The 16,769-nt window shown below is 40.6% G+C and overlaps 1 protein-coding gene and 1 long non-coding RNA gene across 2 annotated transcripts in view; one reads left to right on the top strand and one right to left on the bottom strand.

Annotated features, from left to right (window-relative positions):
* Positions 1–3,909: 3,909 nt before the first annotated feature.
* On the bottom strand, positions 3,910–4,707 carry LOC307026330. Its single transcript, XR_013804383.1, has 2 exons — positions 4,617–4,707; positions 3,910–4,559 (listed from the first exon to the last, which is right to left on the bottom strand). It is a non-coding gene; the product is annotated as an uncharacterized lncRNA (long non-coding RNA).
* Positions 4,708–13,412: 8,705 nt separating this feature from the next.
* The window catches only part of LOC307026215 (zinc finger protein 395-like), an 8,345-nt gene continuing 4,988 nt past the window's right edge, over positions 13,413–16,769 (top strand). The window contains exons 1-3 of the mRNA XM_079661423.1: positions 13,413–13,569; positions 15,863–16,011; positions 16,129–16,271. Coding sequence (XP_079517549.1) covers positions 15,871–16,011; positions 16,129–16,271 — 284 coding nt within the window. The 5' untranslated portion in view covers positions 13,413–13,569; positions 15,863–15,870. The remainder of the gene's footprint in view (positions 13,570–15,862; positions 16,012–16,128; positions 16,272–16,769) is intronic.

Genomic DNA, 16,769 nt, shown 5'->3' with positions numbered 1-16,769 from the left:
GGACAGTCCCCGTTTTTATTGGCCTGTCCCCGGTTGAAACTGTCCCCGGTTGAAACTGTCCCCGGAAATGTCCCCGTTTTTTAATATACGTTAAAAACACATAGCAAGGTGAAATAAAACGTTTCATGTAAGGAAACACTGGGTAAACAGTATACGGCTCAATCGTGTTGTGCGTGTTTGAAGCATTCTTCTTCTTCTTCTTCTTCTTCTTCTTGCGTCTTCTTCGTCTTCTTCTTCTGTGTAGGGGAGAAGGGGGTAAGTTGAGCCAACCACCCCCTGTAACCAGGCAACGCTTTATAGTTGTAATCACGTGACCAGAAATTATGCAAGCTCCTCCCATTTCTCTTTGGCTGTGACAGAGAGATGCTCATTGTGGTCTGGTAAGTAAACATTTTTACAAAAAAACGTTTTTTGCTTGTCAAAGTACATTTTCTAGATGTCAGCTATATCGGCTGTCATGTCAAACAAAATGTATCCTGGTTTAAAAACATATATTATTGTATATGTTGATGTGTTGGCAGCGTATTAAACCATGTGAATCATTAAGATAAAGATGACTCTGAATTTTTAAGCTAGGCTATTTTTTCTAAAATGGTGGCTAGGGGGAAAAGTGAACCATGGGCCTTGGGGTAAGTTGAATCAGTGGTTCAATGGAGTAGCAGAATGAAATTTATAAATTGACAAAAACAATGTGACTGTTAACCCAAGTGTATCTAATAATGTACTATCTCTTTTTAAATATCAGAGAGGAAGAACAGAATGAGAAGGGAAAAACCGGAATAAAGATAAAGAAGCAAAGACATTGTACAATAGTGAGGAAGAGAAGGAAAGGAAGAAAGAGAAGAAAAGGGAGAAAGTTTGGAGGGGAAGAAAAAGTTAACAGAGTACGAAGAGTATACAAGGATAGTGACAAAGAGCAGAAACAAATGTGCAATGGCTCTTTCCAAGAATTGAAAATGTCACTTAAATGACAATATGAGGAAAGAATTTTCATTCATACGCCCAGGTGGTCAAGATGATACAATGGTTTACTGTACCATTTATAATTCAACATTTTCAGTTGCAAGTGGAGGAAGAACAGCAGTAATAGAACATCAACAGACAAAAAAGCATAAAGCCTCTCTCATTGCCCGTGCTGGTGTGCCCTCTGTCACCACATTCTTCAAGAAGGTAGACCCTTCCCAGGAAGAATACGATCTAGCTGTGCAGGAAGCTGTCTTTGCATACCACACTTTGCGACACAATCATAGTTTCAGATCTATGGAAGCTTTATGAATCAACATTTACATGTGCTAGGACAAAATGCGATGCCATAGTGAGTAACGTGTTAGCACCATGGGCAACTACCTTGGTAACACAGGACCTAGACCAGGTGGAATTTGTGTCTCTGTCCATTGATGCATCCAATCATGGACATGTAAAGCTGCTGCCAATATTAGTAAGATATTGTAAGATACATGATAGCACATCAGTGGAAACAAAACTACTCGATTTTGTTGAACTCAAAGGAGAAACAGCAGAGGAAATTGCAGCTGAGGTCCTTGGTGTTATCCAAAAATTCAACCTGGAAAACAAAGTTGTGGCATTCTCTGCTGACAACACAAATACAAATTTTGGAGGACTGAATAGACTGGGGAGGGTCAATGTCCATACCAAAGTTAAAAATGCTCTGCAGCGGGAGGTCATTGGCTTAGGTTGCCCTGCACACATTATTCATAACACGGCCAGAACAGCTTTGGATATGATTCCCCTTGATGTTGACCTTCTTACAAAGATATTTGGTTATTTTCACATTTTCACCGTCAGAGTAGAAAGACTAAAGGGCTTTTGTGAGTTTGTTGGCCAGGAGTACCATAACATCTTAAGACACTGCAATGTTCGCTGGTTGTCTATGCTCCCAGCTCTAGAGAGAGTGCTGAAAATGTATTTGCCCTTGAAATCATTTTTCCTCTCTGAAGAAAAGTGCCCAGCTGTCCTGCAAAAAATATTCCAAGATCCTCTGACTGAACTTTGTCTGGCCTTTGTCCATGGAAACCTGTCCATATTCAGTGACACAATCAAAATGCTTGAAGGCCAAGACCGCTGTGCTGTGGAGTCAGCTGCAATATTGAAAAGCTTTGAGGCAAAGTTGACTGCAAGAAGTGACGATAACTTCATTCCAGTTTTGGTCCGAGGGCTTCTGAGAGAACTGGAGGAAAATGGAGCAATGAAAAAAGCGAGCTTTCTCAAAACATCCCAATCATTCTTCACTACAGCTGTCAACTACTTGCAAGCATGGGGAAAGCACACAGATGATCTCAAGGATTTGCATTGTCTCCTTCTGAAAAGGCAACCTCAGCGTGAAGAGATTCAGAAGGCAGCGGCCACACTGCAAGAAAAATGCCCCAATGTCAAGATCAATGAGGATGAATGGTTTGATGAGGTCACTGGCCTGCAAGAGTTCCTGAAGGGAGGAACACTTGAAGAGTGGAAAGAATCTGAGACACCGCTTAATCACAGATGGAGCAAGGTGGTCACCCACTTCCAAGACAACGAAATCCCATTCAATAACCTGGCAAGGTTAGCGTCGGTGGTTATGTGCCTACCTGGGAGTAATGCACCAGTTGAAAGAGTGTTCTCCCAAATGAATGATGTATGGACAGCAGCAAGGAATAGGTTCACTATTCCTACCATCAAGGCCATGCTTGTTGTGAAAACAAACTTCAACTTCCCCTGCCAGGAGTTCATGGAGAAGCTGGCCAAAGACAAAGCAATCTTGAAGAAAATGCACTCTTCTGAAAAGTACAGAGATTAGGTTAGTAGAAGTTTTTATGTACTTAGAAATCTCATCTTATTTATTATATTGTTAAGTATTTTACATGTATTATCTCAGTATTTTCCTTTTCTCATGTTCTCTTTTGATCTTATTCCATCCAGAATACCAGGACAGATACAGATGGGACAGTTCTGGCTTTGTTTTATCTGTTTGTCCCAATGTGTCTGTCAGTGTTGTCTGTCATATTGTGTTTGACAGTTGTGTCTCTCTGTTGAAGTGTCTTTGATAGTGTGTCATTCTGCTAGTGTTACTTGTCTGTTGTCTCTATATATCTTGTACATATGTTAATTATCAAATAAACTTGAGGCTATAACCTATGTAGTTTGAAAATGTTTTGTTATTAACTATGGAAAACTCAATAAGTGAGTTAATACTTTACTCCGCACTTACCATGGTATTGAAATCAGATTTTCGGAAAGATTTCATTAATTAGTTAGTGCATTTATGGTAATTAGTTAGTACACAGTTGTATCAGTATGTCTACACATCAGTTTATTACAGCACAACAGTTAACATTTTCGAATTACATTGAACCAGAATTGTCCCCCTTTTTTCTTTAACAGCGAAGAAATGTGGATATGTTAATGAGATTTTGACCGCAAAACTCAAAATGTCCCCGGTTTTCATTTTGAAAATCTGGTCACCTTAGTTTAGAAGCGGTCAGTACGGTGATTGGTTGTTCAGAGCAGGCGGTCTCGGTGAAACTCATCCGCAACATCCCACAAACAAGCCCACTAAAACAAAGAAATAGCCAAGGCTAGAAATGTATTCCTATCAAATAGTTATGGACAGTGCAGTTAGCAGAATACACGCATGATGACAAGTTTGTGCAGACCACGATAATGACATTGTATATGCACGTTAAAGAGAGAGAGCAAACAATAAAAATACGTAAATTGCATTAAATCAAGGAGGCAATTAAAAGCACCCTGAAAACTATTATCCAATGAGCATATTTCCAGCACTTAAACACTTTCAATAAAAGCCCATACCGCCGTTAAAGCCCCCCTATCATGATGAATGAAAACAATCTGCGTGTTGATGGAATGTACTTTCTTTCTATTGACGAACACGTCCTCATCTTTTGAGGGCGCAATTATTTTTATGTGCGTCCCGTCAATAGCACCGACCACACCGGGCATACCTGCATTGCCATGAAGTTGGCTTTGATCCTGTGTAGTTGTTGATTGTCCAAAGGAAACCGGATAAACTGTTGGATGATATGTGGTCTAGAGAGCGCGTTGATGGTTTGGTTTATGGCACGGCTGACTGATGGTTGCGATATTCCTAAATCGTCGGCATTGCAAAGTTGCATTTTCCCTGTTGCTAAATATCGTAGTGTTGCCAAACATTTTATTTCCGGACTAATCGGGTTATTCCTGTTAGTCGGGGATGTTATTGCATCCCGCACTAATTCCACAACAAGTGTGATACCCTCACGATTTAGCCTATATCTCTTGATCAATTCACAGTCTTCCATTGTCTCCAAAACATTTCGTCTCGCAGCCATTTTCAGATTCTTTGTGAATAGGTCTTACTGAGTTAGGAGTCCTCCTGAGGACTTTTAAGCTCTCCTAAACTTAGGTGCTACTTTTAGGCCTAAAATACTTTGTGAATTGCTCTTAGTGAATAAAATTAGGAGTCCTAAATTTAAGACTGACACGCCCATTATGCTTAGGAGTTTCTCCTAAATTCGCCAGTTAGGAGCTACTTTTAGCCCTAAGATCCTTTGTGAATACGGCCCCTGAACATCAGCAGGAGAGGACTCTTTAAAGTAGAGACACTACATACTGATATACACCTGAACATCAGCACGTTCCCTTCAGAGGGTGAGACAGGAAGGGGGTAATTTTACATGACTTCATGTGAAAGTGCATGATGATGACGGAAACAGGTTCAAAATAAGTTCCAGCATTTAGAAATATCTGGTGAGTCAGTGTCAGATGATACCTAAGTGTTACTGTGTGTGTGTGTGTGTGTGTGTGTGTGTGTGTGTGTGTGTGTGTGTGTGTGTGTGTGTGTGTGTGTGTGTGTGTGTGTGTCAGAGATCATCAGTAGAAGGTTCTTAATGAAACACGTTCATCACGTCGATCAGTTGACTGTTAGAAAGTACGTGCACATTTCCCCCTGATCACACTCGGCTTGCAGTGAGAAAATCAACTCAAAATAAAAGTGTTCTTATTAAAACACAGAAACTATTAAATGAACTACATTTGTATAAAAGTGGTGTCGTGGTCAGAGGTCTGACTGGTTTCTTGGAAAATAAGGTTAAAACAAATGATATTTATATTTATTTCATTATAAACTTCTTGGTTTGACCTGTAATCTTAGTAGTTTAGTATTTGTAGATGTCAGTATCAGAAAACCTTTATTCCCCCGCAGAGGGGACAATTACAAAACTGTGTTAGTTTGTATTCACTAAACTAGTTAGTAGTATTAGTTTGTATTCACTAAACTAGTTAGTAGTATTCGTTTTTATTCACTAAACTAGTTAGTAGTACGTTTGTATTCACCAAACTAGTTGGTAGTATTAGTTTGTGTTCACTAAACTAGTTAGTAGTATTAGTTTGTATTCACTAAACTAGTTATTAGTATTCGTTTTTATTCACTAAACTAGTTAGTAGTACGTTTGTATTCACCAAACTAGTTGGTAGTATTAGTTTGTGTTCACTAAACTAGTTAGTAGTATTAGTTTGTATTCACTAAACTAGTTAGTAGTATTAGTTTGTATTTACTAAACTAGTTAGTAGTATTAGTTTTAATACACGGTGTATTTGCAGTCTCATCAGAATGGAAGTAGGTCAGAGTAATATAACAAAAACACGTATGTCCCTTTAAATAAAAGGGGCTCGTCTGCAGCACGTATCCGAGTGTGATCCGGAGTGTGTGCGTGTATTACGTGCTACACACACACACACACACACACACACACACACACACACACACACACACACACACACACACACACACACACACACACACACACACACGCACGCACGCACGCACGCGCACACACATACACACACACACACACACACACACCAGACACACACCAGACACACCCTCAGACTGGTTACGTAATCAGTGATCTCCGCCTGCAAGCTGCTCATTTTCCCATCACACACACAGCTAATGCACACTGTACTGCACTACAAAGTACTAATACACACAGTACAAATACACACAGTACACACACTACCTCTACATGTAGTAGTTCTGAGGAACAGCACACTGGTGGAAACTGCAATATAATACACACCGCATGACAAAGAACTGTTAATACTGAAATACTTCCATTCAGCTGCTACTCCTGATACTGTGTTATTGCTATAAGCCAGGACTATGTTCTGACTGTTGTACACACTTTTACTTCTGCATTTATGTTTAACAATGTTGCATATGCAGGACTTGGCGCTGCAATAAAGTATCATAAGAAATACAATACAACTATTAAACAAGTTATTATGTGTGTGTATTTGCTCATCCAGCTGTGCAGAAAAGAGTCAACAAGTAAATGTGACCACAGATACTTTGCATGCTTAGAAATACTACAAAAGTACTCATAAGACTGCAATACTCTCCCGCCTGAGGGTAGCATATAGTACTGTGTGTACTTTGGGAAGTATCACAACAAATATCATAGGTAAGTAGGAGCTGTGCAGGAAAAACATCTGTATGCACAACATGTTTTCAAACAAATACTTGTATATGCATGCTTTATAATACTACAAGTACTTGCTCAAACTGTACTACTATCATACTTGAACATATGTAGTACTCTGTGTATTTGTGTACCTAAGTATCACAACAATTGTATTAATAAATGCCTTCATGTACCAGAAATGTACCTTCAGATACTTTGTGAGGATATGCATGCTTTAGAAATACTGAAACTGTACTACTGTCATGTTTTAAGAGTACTATATGTAGTACTGTGTGTACTTTGTGCCTCCTCCTGCAGAAGTGTATAAATACTTGTGTAAATACTGTGTAAACAACAGCCCTCAGTGGGGTGTGTTCCTGCTCCGCTGCTCTCCGCCAATCAGCGTGCAGATCCCACCCCACGTGGTCTGCTTGTTTACTACGAAGCTGAGAGCCACCGCGGGGGCTGCTGGGAAATCCCGGGAGCGGATCCATGCAAAGAGGATCAGTGTGTGTGTGTGTGTGTGTGTGTGTGTGTGTGTGTGTGTGTGTGTGTGTGTGTGTGTGTGTGTGTGTGTGTGTGTGTGTGTGTGTGTGTGTGCGTGTGCGTGCGTGTGTATGTGTGTTAATGAATAATGCTGCGTTACAATCTGAAACAGTGAGATTAAGTACAAGGCTTGTAGGATATTATCCAGGTGCATTGTGGGAAATGTAGGCTGACAGAGATGACAGTTGCGCCATACAATTGATTTGAAGTAAACATGTGCAATAAAAGCTAAAATATATTTTTATAAATAGGAGAAGATAAAGTAAAATATTCAATAGAAATATATATGAAATAGACAAGTACAAATGTTCAGAAAATATATAAATAAAAGCAAAAAGCTAAACAAAAAAATACATAAAGACATTTCTATGAACAAAAAAGTAAAGATGTGCAAAAAAAAGTAAATGAATAAAATAGCAATATTTATATAAACATTAGAACAATTACATATTTTAACCATTGTATTTTGATTCCCTTCATTGAAGTGCAGACTTGAGGTTCACCTCTGCTCTGCTCCCAACAGCTACACCTCCAGGAACCAGTCTGTCGAGCTCCTGAAGTTCAGACAACACCACGCTCATCGGTCTCTGGTGGGGACGAGTCTGCCTACAGGTGGGAGATGGACCATCTGGTGACTGGGGGCCTTTATCATTTCTACCCTCCTCGACTCCCCTCCTCGACTGCTATCCTCGTGTCTTAGTCCCGCCCACAGGAGATGCGAGCGGAGGAGTCGAGGAGGGGAGCCGAGGAGAGAGGAGGGGAAGCAGCAGGCGGTTAGAGAAATGAGAACTCCTCTCCTCTGAGCGGTCATTTTAAAGAGACGTCCATTAATGATGACAGGAGGCACAGCAGCCCTCTGTCTGATGGACAGATGTGTTCATGACCACTTATATATTTACTTTGATTCATTTACATTTTTTAAAAGTTGTATTTACAAGTATTAAAAGTAAGCATAGGACACCACACCAACTGAGACCTGTCTGTCCGCCGCATCTACGCAAACACACACACACACACACACACACATACACACACACACACACACACACACACACACACACACACACACACACACACACACACACACACACACACACACACACACACACACACACACACACACACACACACACACACACACACACTGTAACACATCTGACACTGACTCACCAGATATTTCTAAATGCTTATTTTGAACCTGTTTCCGTCATCATGATGCATTTTCACATGAAGTCATGACACATTACTCACTTCCTGTCTCACTGTCTGAAGGGAACGTGCTGATGTTCAGGTGTATATCAGTATGTAGTGTCTCTACTTTAAAGAGTCCTCTCCTGCTGATGTTCAGGTGTATATCAGTATGTAGTGTCTCTACTTTAAAGAGTCCTTTCCTGCTGATGTTCAGGTGTATATCAGTATGTAGTGTCTCTACTTTAAAGAGTCCTCTCCTGCTGATGTTCAGGTGTATATCAGTATGTAGTGTCTCTACTTTAAAGAGTCCTCTCCTGCTGATGTTCAGGTGTATATCAGTATGTAGTGTCTCTACTTTAAAGAGTCCTCTCCTGCTGATGTTCAGGTGTATATCAGTATGTAGTGTCTCTACTTTAAAGAGTCCTCTCCTGCTGATGTTCAGGTGTATATCAGTATGAAGTGTCTCTACTTTAAAGAGTCCTCTCCTGCTGATGTTCAGGTGTATATCAGTATGTAGTGTCTCTACTTTAAAGAGTCTTCTCCTGCTGATGTTCAGGTGTATATCAGTATGTAGTGTCTCTACTTTAAAGAGTCCTCTCCTGCTGATGTTCAGGTGTATATCAGTATGTAGTGTCTCTACTTTAAAGAGTCCTTTCCTGCTGATGTTCAGGTGTATATCAGTATGTAGTGTCTCTACTTTAAAGAGTCCTCTCCTGCTGATGTTCAGGTGTATATCAGTATGTAGTGTCTCTACTTTAAAGAGTCTTCTCCTGCTGATGTTCAGGTGTATATCAGTATGTAGTGTCTCTACTTTAAAGAGTCCTCTCCTGCTGATGTTCAGGTGTATATCAGTATGTAGTGTCTCTACTTTAAAGAGTCCTCTCCTGCTGATGTTCAGGTGTATATCAGTATGTAGTGTCTCTACTTTAAAGAGTCCTCTCCTGCTGATGTTCAGGTGTATATCAGTATGTAGTGTCTCTACTTTAAAGAGTCCTCTCCTGCTGATGTTCAGGTGTATATCAGTATGTAGTGTCTCTACTTTAAAGAGTCCTCTCCTGCTGATGTTCAGGTGTATATCAGTATGTAGTGTTTCTACTTTAAAGAGTCCTCTCCTGCTGATGTTCAGGTGTATATCAGTATGTAGTGCCTCTACTTTAAAGAGTCCTCTCCTGCTGATGTTCAGGTGTATATCAGTATGTAGTGTCTCTACTTTAAAGAGTCCTCTCCTGCTGATGTTCAGGTGTTTATCAGTATGTAGTGCCTCTACTTTAAAGAGTCCTCTCCTGCTGATGTTCAGGTGTATATCAGTATGTAGTGTCTGTACTTTAAAGAGTCCTCTCCTGCTGATGTTCAGGTGTATATCAGTATGTAATGTCTCTACTTTAAAGAGTCCTCTCCTGATGATGATCAGGTGTATATCAGTTTGTAGTGTCTCTACTTTAAAGAGTCCTCTCCTGCTGATGTTCAGGTGTATATCAGTTTGTAGTGTCTCTACTTTAAAGAGTCCTCTCCTGCTGATGTTCAGGTGTATATCAGTATGTAGTGTCTCTGCTTTAAAGAGTCCTCTCCTGCTGATGTTCAGGTGTATATCAATATGTAGTGCCTCTACTTTAAAGAGTCCTCTCCTGCTGATGTTCAGGTATATCAGTATGTAGTGTCTCTACTTTAAAGAGTCCTCTCCTGCTGATGTTCAGGTGTACATCAGTATGTAGTGTCTCTGCTTTAAAGAGTCCTCTCCTGCTGATGTTCAGGTGTATATCAGTATGTAGTGTCTCTGCTTTAAAGAGTCCTCTCCTGCTGATGTTCAGGTGTATATCAATATGTAGTGCCTCTACTTTAAAGAGTCCTCTCCTGCTGATGTTCAGGTATATCAGTATGTAGTGTCTCTACTTTAAAGAGTCCTCTCCTGCTGATGTTCAGGTGTATATCAGTATGTAGTGTCTCTACTTTAAAGAGTCCTCTCCTGCTGATGTTCAGGTGTATATCAATATGTAGTGTCTCTACTTTAAAGAGTCCTCTCCTGCTGATGTTCAGGTGTATATCAGTATGTAGTGTCTCTACTTTAAAGAGTCCTCTCCTGCTGATGTTCAGGTATATCAGTATGTAGTGTCTCTACTTTAAAGAGTCCTCTCCTGCTGATGTTCAGGTGTATATCAGTATTTAGTGTCTCTACTTTAAAGAGTCCTCTCCTGCTGATGTTCAGGTGTATATCAGTATGTAGTGTCTCTACTTTAAAGAGTCCTCTCCTGCTGATGTTCAGGTGTATATCAATATGTAGTGTCTCTACTTTAAAGAGTCCTCTCCTGCTGATGTTCAGGTGTATATCAGTATGCCAAAGACGATGATGGTGAACTTCTACACCTCCATCATCGAGTCCATCCTCACCTCCTCCTCCAGCGTGTCATCCGCTCTGCAGAGAAGGTGATCGGCTGTAATCTGCCATCCCTCCACGCCCTGCAGGCCTCCAGGACCCCGAGGCGGGCAGTGGCCGACCCCTCCCACCCTGGACACAAACTGTTCACCCCCCTCCCCTCTGGCAGGAGGCTGCACTCCATCAGGACCAAAACCTCTCTCCACCTGAACAGTTTCTTCCCCTCCGCTGCCCCCTCTTACGGCCCGTCCACACAGCGGCGTGCGTTGTCGCTTGCCGGCGGGGGGGGGGGGGGGGCTGAAACTCGACCAACAACCAATCACATGAATCTTCCGCCCCAGACACACAAGCACCGGTTTGATTGGCTAGAGCTTGTATTGGCATATGATTCGATTGGCTGACGCTTCAAAAGTTGAACATTGCTCAACTTTCGTCACGAGCAACGCGAGCAAATCTACGCTTCACTCCCACAATGCAGTTCGGCGAAACGTGACGTCACCCCCTTCAAAGTGAATGTGCAGAAGCGTTGAAGCTTCAACGCACGCCGCTGTGTGGACGGGCCGTCAAACAAGGCCCGGCCCCCCCACTGACACTCAGCCACAACGCAGACCCTATATGCATCACATTTATGCACACAATGTTCATATTGCTTCCTGAACATATTTCATAGTTTATATTCTATAATTCACTTCATTCTATTTCGCTGTAAATGACTAATGAATTATTAGGAGTCAAATTCCTCGTACGTGTGAACCCACCTGGTTCTGATTCTATGAGGAACTGTACATTTGTCACGTTTGGTGAAAAACGATGTTGTTGATACCAGTGCATTAATTTAAATACTGCATTATTTATTTATTTAATATATTTATTTATTTGATTTGTATTCATCCTTTATCTGGAAATGTAGAATGTCTCATCCTGGGATCATACCAGGGCAGGAATTTCACGAGGGCCACGAGGGCCATGGCCTTGTGCCCTTAAAAATGATATCTGCTATAAGGCCACAGTGGCCTTGATGCCCTCTCTGACTAAGTTTTGTGGTTTAGCAGTCTGCCTCTTTTCTGACACGGCTTCAACACCAGCATATTTTGAAGGAGGAAAAAAAAATCAGCGGTGCGCTTGATTTGAGCCTGGAATGCACCGCTCGGACGGTCTATGACAGGGGTGGGGAACCTCCGGCCTCCGGGCCGTATACGGCCCTCGAGACCATTTGGTACGGCCCTCGAGGTAATTTATAAACACACGCAAAAAAGAAAAAGATTCAAGAAATCTAGACCGCAAAATAATTAAACAAGCTTGTTTTTCCTGGCCAAGGTCAGGGTCCTTGAACACAACACGAGCCTAACGTGTCATCACGTGGTATATGTCTCGTCTGAAAGGAGTGTAGTTCTAACGGAGAGCACCAGAACGCGGCTCCGGACCGGGACTTCACAAATTGCAATACCCATAAGGAGCTGTACACATGCAGCAGTTTCTGCGTGGCTGTGTCTTTGGTTGAAAGCCCAGTGGCGATCTGTTCATCTGTCATACTGATCATACAGTCAATAACGTTGTTGTTATTAGCTTCTGGTTAGCTAGCTATGCTAACGAATATAAGAAGCTTTTTCTCCAACCAGTGAGGTAAAGGCACACCTTTATATGATCATTATAGTTATAAAAAAATAAGAGAATAAAGTAAACAGGTATACAATACTAATATGACAGTAAAAAAAAGTTGTTATTAATAAACAAGAATACAATTTAAAAGGGAATTGATTTGTAAAATATCCATAAAGAAAAAAATCTGCTTACAGTTCTGTTTCATATGGGTGTTGTTGAGAGATGTATCCATAGATCTCTTCATGTTGCTCTCAAAGTGCACCAGATTGATGCTTTTAACTTCAACATTTAAAAAAAATCTTCCTGGTGGTGCATGCCCCCAAACCCCCCGAGATGAGGTTAGATCCCACCCCCCCCCCCCCACACTTAAATCATGTCCACATGGATATCAAACTAAATACATTTGCACACATCTTGTGTCCATATCTTTCTGTTTTGGTGGTCATGCCACGGTGCATGGATGCGTGGGTCATGGTCAAATATCTGGATTAAGAGGTTGCTTTTTCTTTGCACAGCATGAAAGAAACGCGAAATGAATGGGCTGTGATTTGAGTTTTTTAAGCAGACGTTGAGTTCAATCATTTGTACGGCCCTCGAAAGATGTTGTAAAAATTGAAATGGCCCTTGAGAGGAAAAAGGTTCCCCACCCCTGGTCTCTGATGACAGTTGACATCAGTCTAGGACCTATCTCCGCCCACCCCCTCACGCGTCCGTGTGCATAGGACGGTCTAGGACCTAGCTAGCTGATTCTCCGCTCAAGAAAAGGCTGAGGTGAGGTAAGGTTTTGTGATGATCCTGTTTGCCGTTAAGTTTTTCATTTGTCCAGCTTTAAGTGTAATTTTATGGATAACATTACTATTTCTTGCTCGTATGGTAATGCATAATTATAATATTTTGAAGTGTTTTTGTTACTACTTGGATAAGTTATGTTGCAGTTGTGTTCTGTTTTTATTATTATCTAGTGTTAGGCAGTTAGCGCTGTGTTGTTAGCTGTCAAAGATAAGATGATGCTTAATAAATATATATAAAAGTATTGTAAATGCATATACAATCGTAGTCACTTCATATAGTATGTTAAATCATTGTTTTAATTTATGGCCTTGGTGCCCTGGCTTTTGGCCTTTGTGCCCTTAAAAAATTGACAACTCAAAAGGCCAAGTGGCCTTGCCCCTAAAATGACGAAATTCCAGGCCTGGATCATACGTACCTTTATCCTCATGTGAATCTCCACGAGGACACACTCCTCCTCCAGGGATCCAGATCAGGGTTTCTGACTCTCCTCTGAAGCTGTTGAGACTGCAGCAGCATGAACACGCGCTCACACACTCTCACACACTCTCACATGGAAGCAGTGGGCTCTGCCTGAAGTCTGTTGTTGTTGCTGTTGTTGTGATTCTGCAGGTATGTGACAGCTCATGCATGCTTTAATGTATCTTTAATCTTCCTCTGTGTGTGCAAGCTGCCTCGTGTTGTCCTGCATTTAAAGATCTGAAGTTCACAAAGAGAGCTCTGTTTCTGCAGCTGCTCTTTTTCTACATTACTGTCACTAAACGCGTCATGTTGAGGTTTCTCCGCAGTCAAAACTGTGGATTTGATGTTTTCTCTGCGTGTAACCTGATTTATATTGTGTTGTTTTTCTGGATAAACGTCTTGTAAAGAGTTTGGGTTAAAAAATAATCCAGATTTCTTGTTGATTTTTGACATTTTGGATTTTTAAATGGCTCAGAAATGCTTTAGATTTTGTGGCCAGTTGTTTTGCTCAGAGGACTCTTATTGTGGAGGTGTGAGCTCCCTCTGATTGGCTGAGCTGCACACACAGAGGGGTGTGTGAACTGTAAATGTGCATGCATGCTTACATGTGTTTAACATGTGTGTGTGTTTGTGTTTAATCGGAACTCTCTTTGGTTATTTTGACAAACAAAAGTATGCACAGTGTTTTAAATGACTCAAACTTGATGTTTTTTATGCTAAAAAAATATAAGTGCATGTGATATTTAAATATAGTATACAAATATATTATAAATTGTATTTAAAACACTGTGCATGTGATATATTGACACGTGCAAATGATGCACATTGTAACAACAACAGATAAAAGACAGGCGGATGATTTTAGATATTTGATATAGTCAGTGTTTTGCAGAAAGTTATTTAACAAACTCATTAAAAGAAGTCAAACATAGCAGAATGAATGTTCGAAGGTCTGGAGAGGAAAGGTAGTCCTTGAAGAAAATTATTAAATCTAAATAATTTAAAGAAAATGATCAAATATCCGAGTGTTTTTACCAATGAGTTCACGGAAAGCCAGGCCTATCTGATTATGAACATATAATGTAACTTTTAGTGACAGAGACTATTTTAGGTCTTGTTATCTGGAATGTAAATGACTGATGGAAATACAAAATATGAAACATTAAAAACATTTAAAGATAGTTTGATTTACAGAAAAACATCATATTTAAAAGTTCTTTAAAATCTAACTAGTTAAAGTTTTGTACAGTCAAAGTAGTAACAGTCCACCGCTGCTAATAATACACGAGTAAAAGATACTAAGTTGTATTTAAGCATTTCGAATAATTAATTAATTCGATTAAGATAGTAAAAGCATTCAGCTTCATTTAAAATAAAGAGTGTGATTTTTGATTAGCTAATCCAGCGGTTCTCAACCTGAGGGTGGCGGTCCTCCAAAAAGGTTCCCGGATGAATGTCATTTTAATTTGTAAGTGAATATCTTTGGACATTTAAAAATGTCCCTAATGGAAATCATAATTAGTTGCATCTTCAATTCACCATAAAAGTTGCAGAAGTCAGAAAAAAATATATATTTATTTATATATATTTTAAACGAACTTGTCCCAATAAATTGAGAAAAGTTGCAATTACAAAAAAGATAAGGAGAAAAATAATGTTATTGACAAAAAAATAACTGGTTAAAACTGAAACAAATCAACAGTAAATATTCTTATTAGTTGCATTCTTACATCAGACTTCAAACTGAAATCTAATAATTAGAAACAGCTGCTTTCTTCTCTAGGTCAGGACTGGATGAGTCATTTAGTTGACTGTAAATGATTTCAGTCACTCTGAGTCACTGGTTAACAGGAAGGGATGTGTGTGTGTGTGTGTGTGTGTGTGTGTGTGTGTGTGTGTGCGTGTGTGTGTGTGTGTGTGTGTGTGTGTGTTTCACCGCGTTGCAGCAGTGACACAGTTTAGAAACGAATGTGTTGTTATAATTATAGGTGTTAACAGAGACATTCACTCACCATCTGTTGTATGCACGCACACACACACACACACACACACACACACACACACACACACACACACACACACACACACACACACACACACACACACACACACATTTAATTTCAAGGATGAAATTAAAGAAAAAGGCCATTGTTAAAATGCAATACCAATAAATGTTGGCTGGTCCTGTTGCATTATGGGTATTGTAGGCAGGACTCATATAAATAGAGGATATTTGTAGTTCTCCTTCATGAATCTGCTACTTTTTTATTTGTTCGCCGGGAGGGAATTTTATAATAATAACTTTGTTTATAAAAAACAACTCCACATTTTTTGCGGAGGTATATTTCCATTTTTTTCTGCATTAAAGCTCTAAAAATGTAAGTTTTATACCATGTTATTGTACATTTATGACATTTAAACTCCTCATCTTTCTGTGTTTCAGATTCAGACATGTTACCTAAGACTCGCCTGGGCAAGCGCTCTCCTCTCGGAGCGCTCCTGAAAGCCACCTGCATCACAGGTGACCCCGGCGTCACTGTGGCAACGGAGCACCCGGCCGTCGGCAGGGTCAAAAGTCACCCAGGGCTCAAGGTGAGATTACAGAGCTTTCAGGAACCTTGAGAGATATCAAGAAACACTGTGAATGTGTGGCGGTTTCTCTGAAGGCCCGGACACTTCAGTTTGTTGTTGTTGTTGTTTGTCTCTCAGGTGTATTTCCAGTGTGGGGGAGGGGAGTCCCTCTCAGGTGTGGATCCTCTGGACTTCCTGCAGAATGAAGTCTCTTCTCATCCCTCTTCAGTTCCTCCGTCCTGCAGAAGATCTGTCTCCTCGTGCATCGACGTTCCCAGAAGGTCCGACAGTTTCTACGCCTCGTTTTTGTTGTTTGTTTATTCCTTAAAGGGGACCTATTCTGCAAAACCCTCTTCTCCATGTCTCTTCTACATCAACATGTGTCCCCTCTTCTTCATGTCCCCTCTACATCAACATGTGTCCCCTCTTCTTCATGTCTCTTCTACATCAGCATGTGTCCCCTCTTCTCCATGTCTCTTCTACATCAACATGTGTCCCCTCTTCTCCATGTCTCTTCTTCATCAACATGTGTCCCCTCTTCTTCATGTCTCTTCTACATCAACATGTGTCCCCTCTTCTTCATGTCTCTTCTACATCAACATGTGTCCCCTCTTCTTCATGTCTCTTCTACATCAACATGTGTCCCCTCTTCTTCATGTCTCTTCTACATCAACATGTGTCCCCTCTTCTTCATGTCTCTTCTACATCAACATGTGTCCCCTCTTCTTCATGTCTCTTCTACATCAACATGTGTCCCCTCTTCTTCATGTCTCTTCTAC

The sequence above is a fragment of the Notothenia rossii genome, assembly GCF_949606895.1.
Source record: "Notothenia rossii genome assembly, chromosome: 2".
In the NCBI taxonomy this organism is placed as follows: domain Eukaryota; kingdom Metazoa; phylum Chordata; class Actinopteri; order Perciformes; family Nototheniidae; genus Notothenia; species Notothenia rossii.
This window is presented reverse-complemented; position numbering and strand designations above follow the sequence as displayed.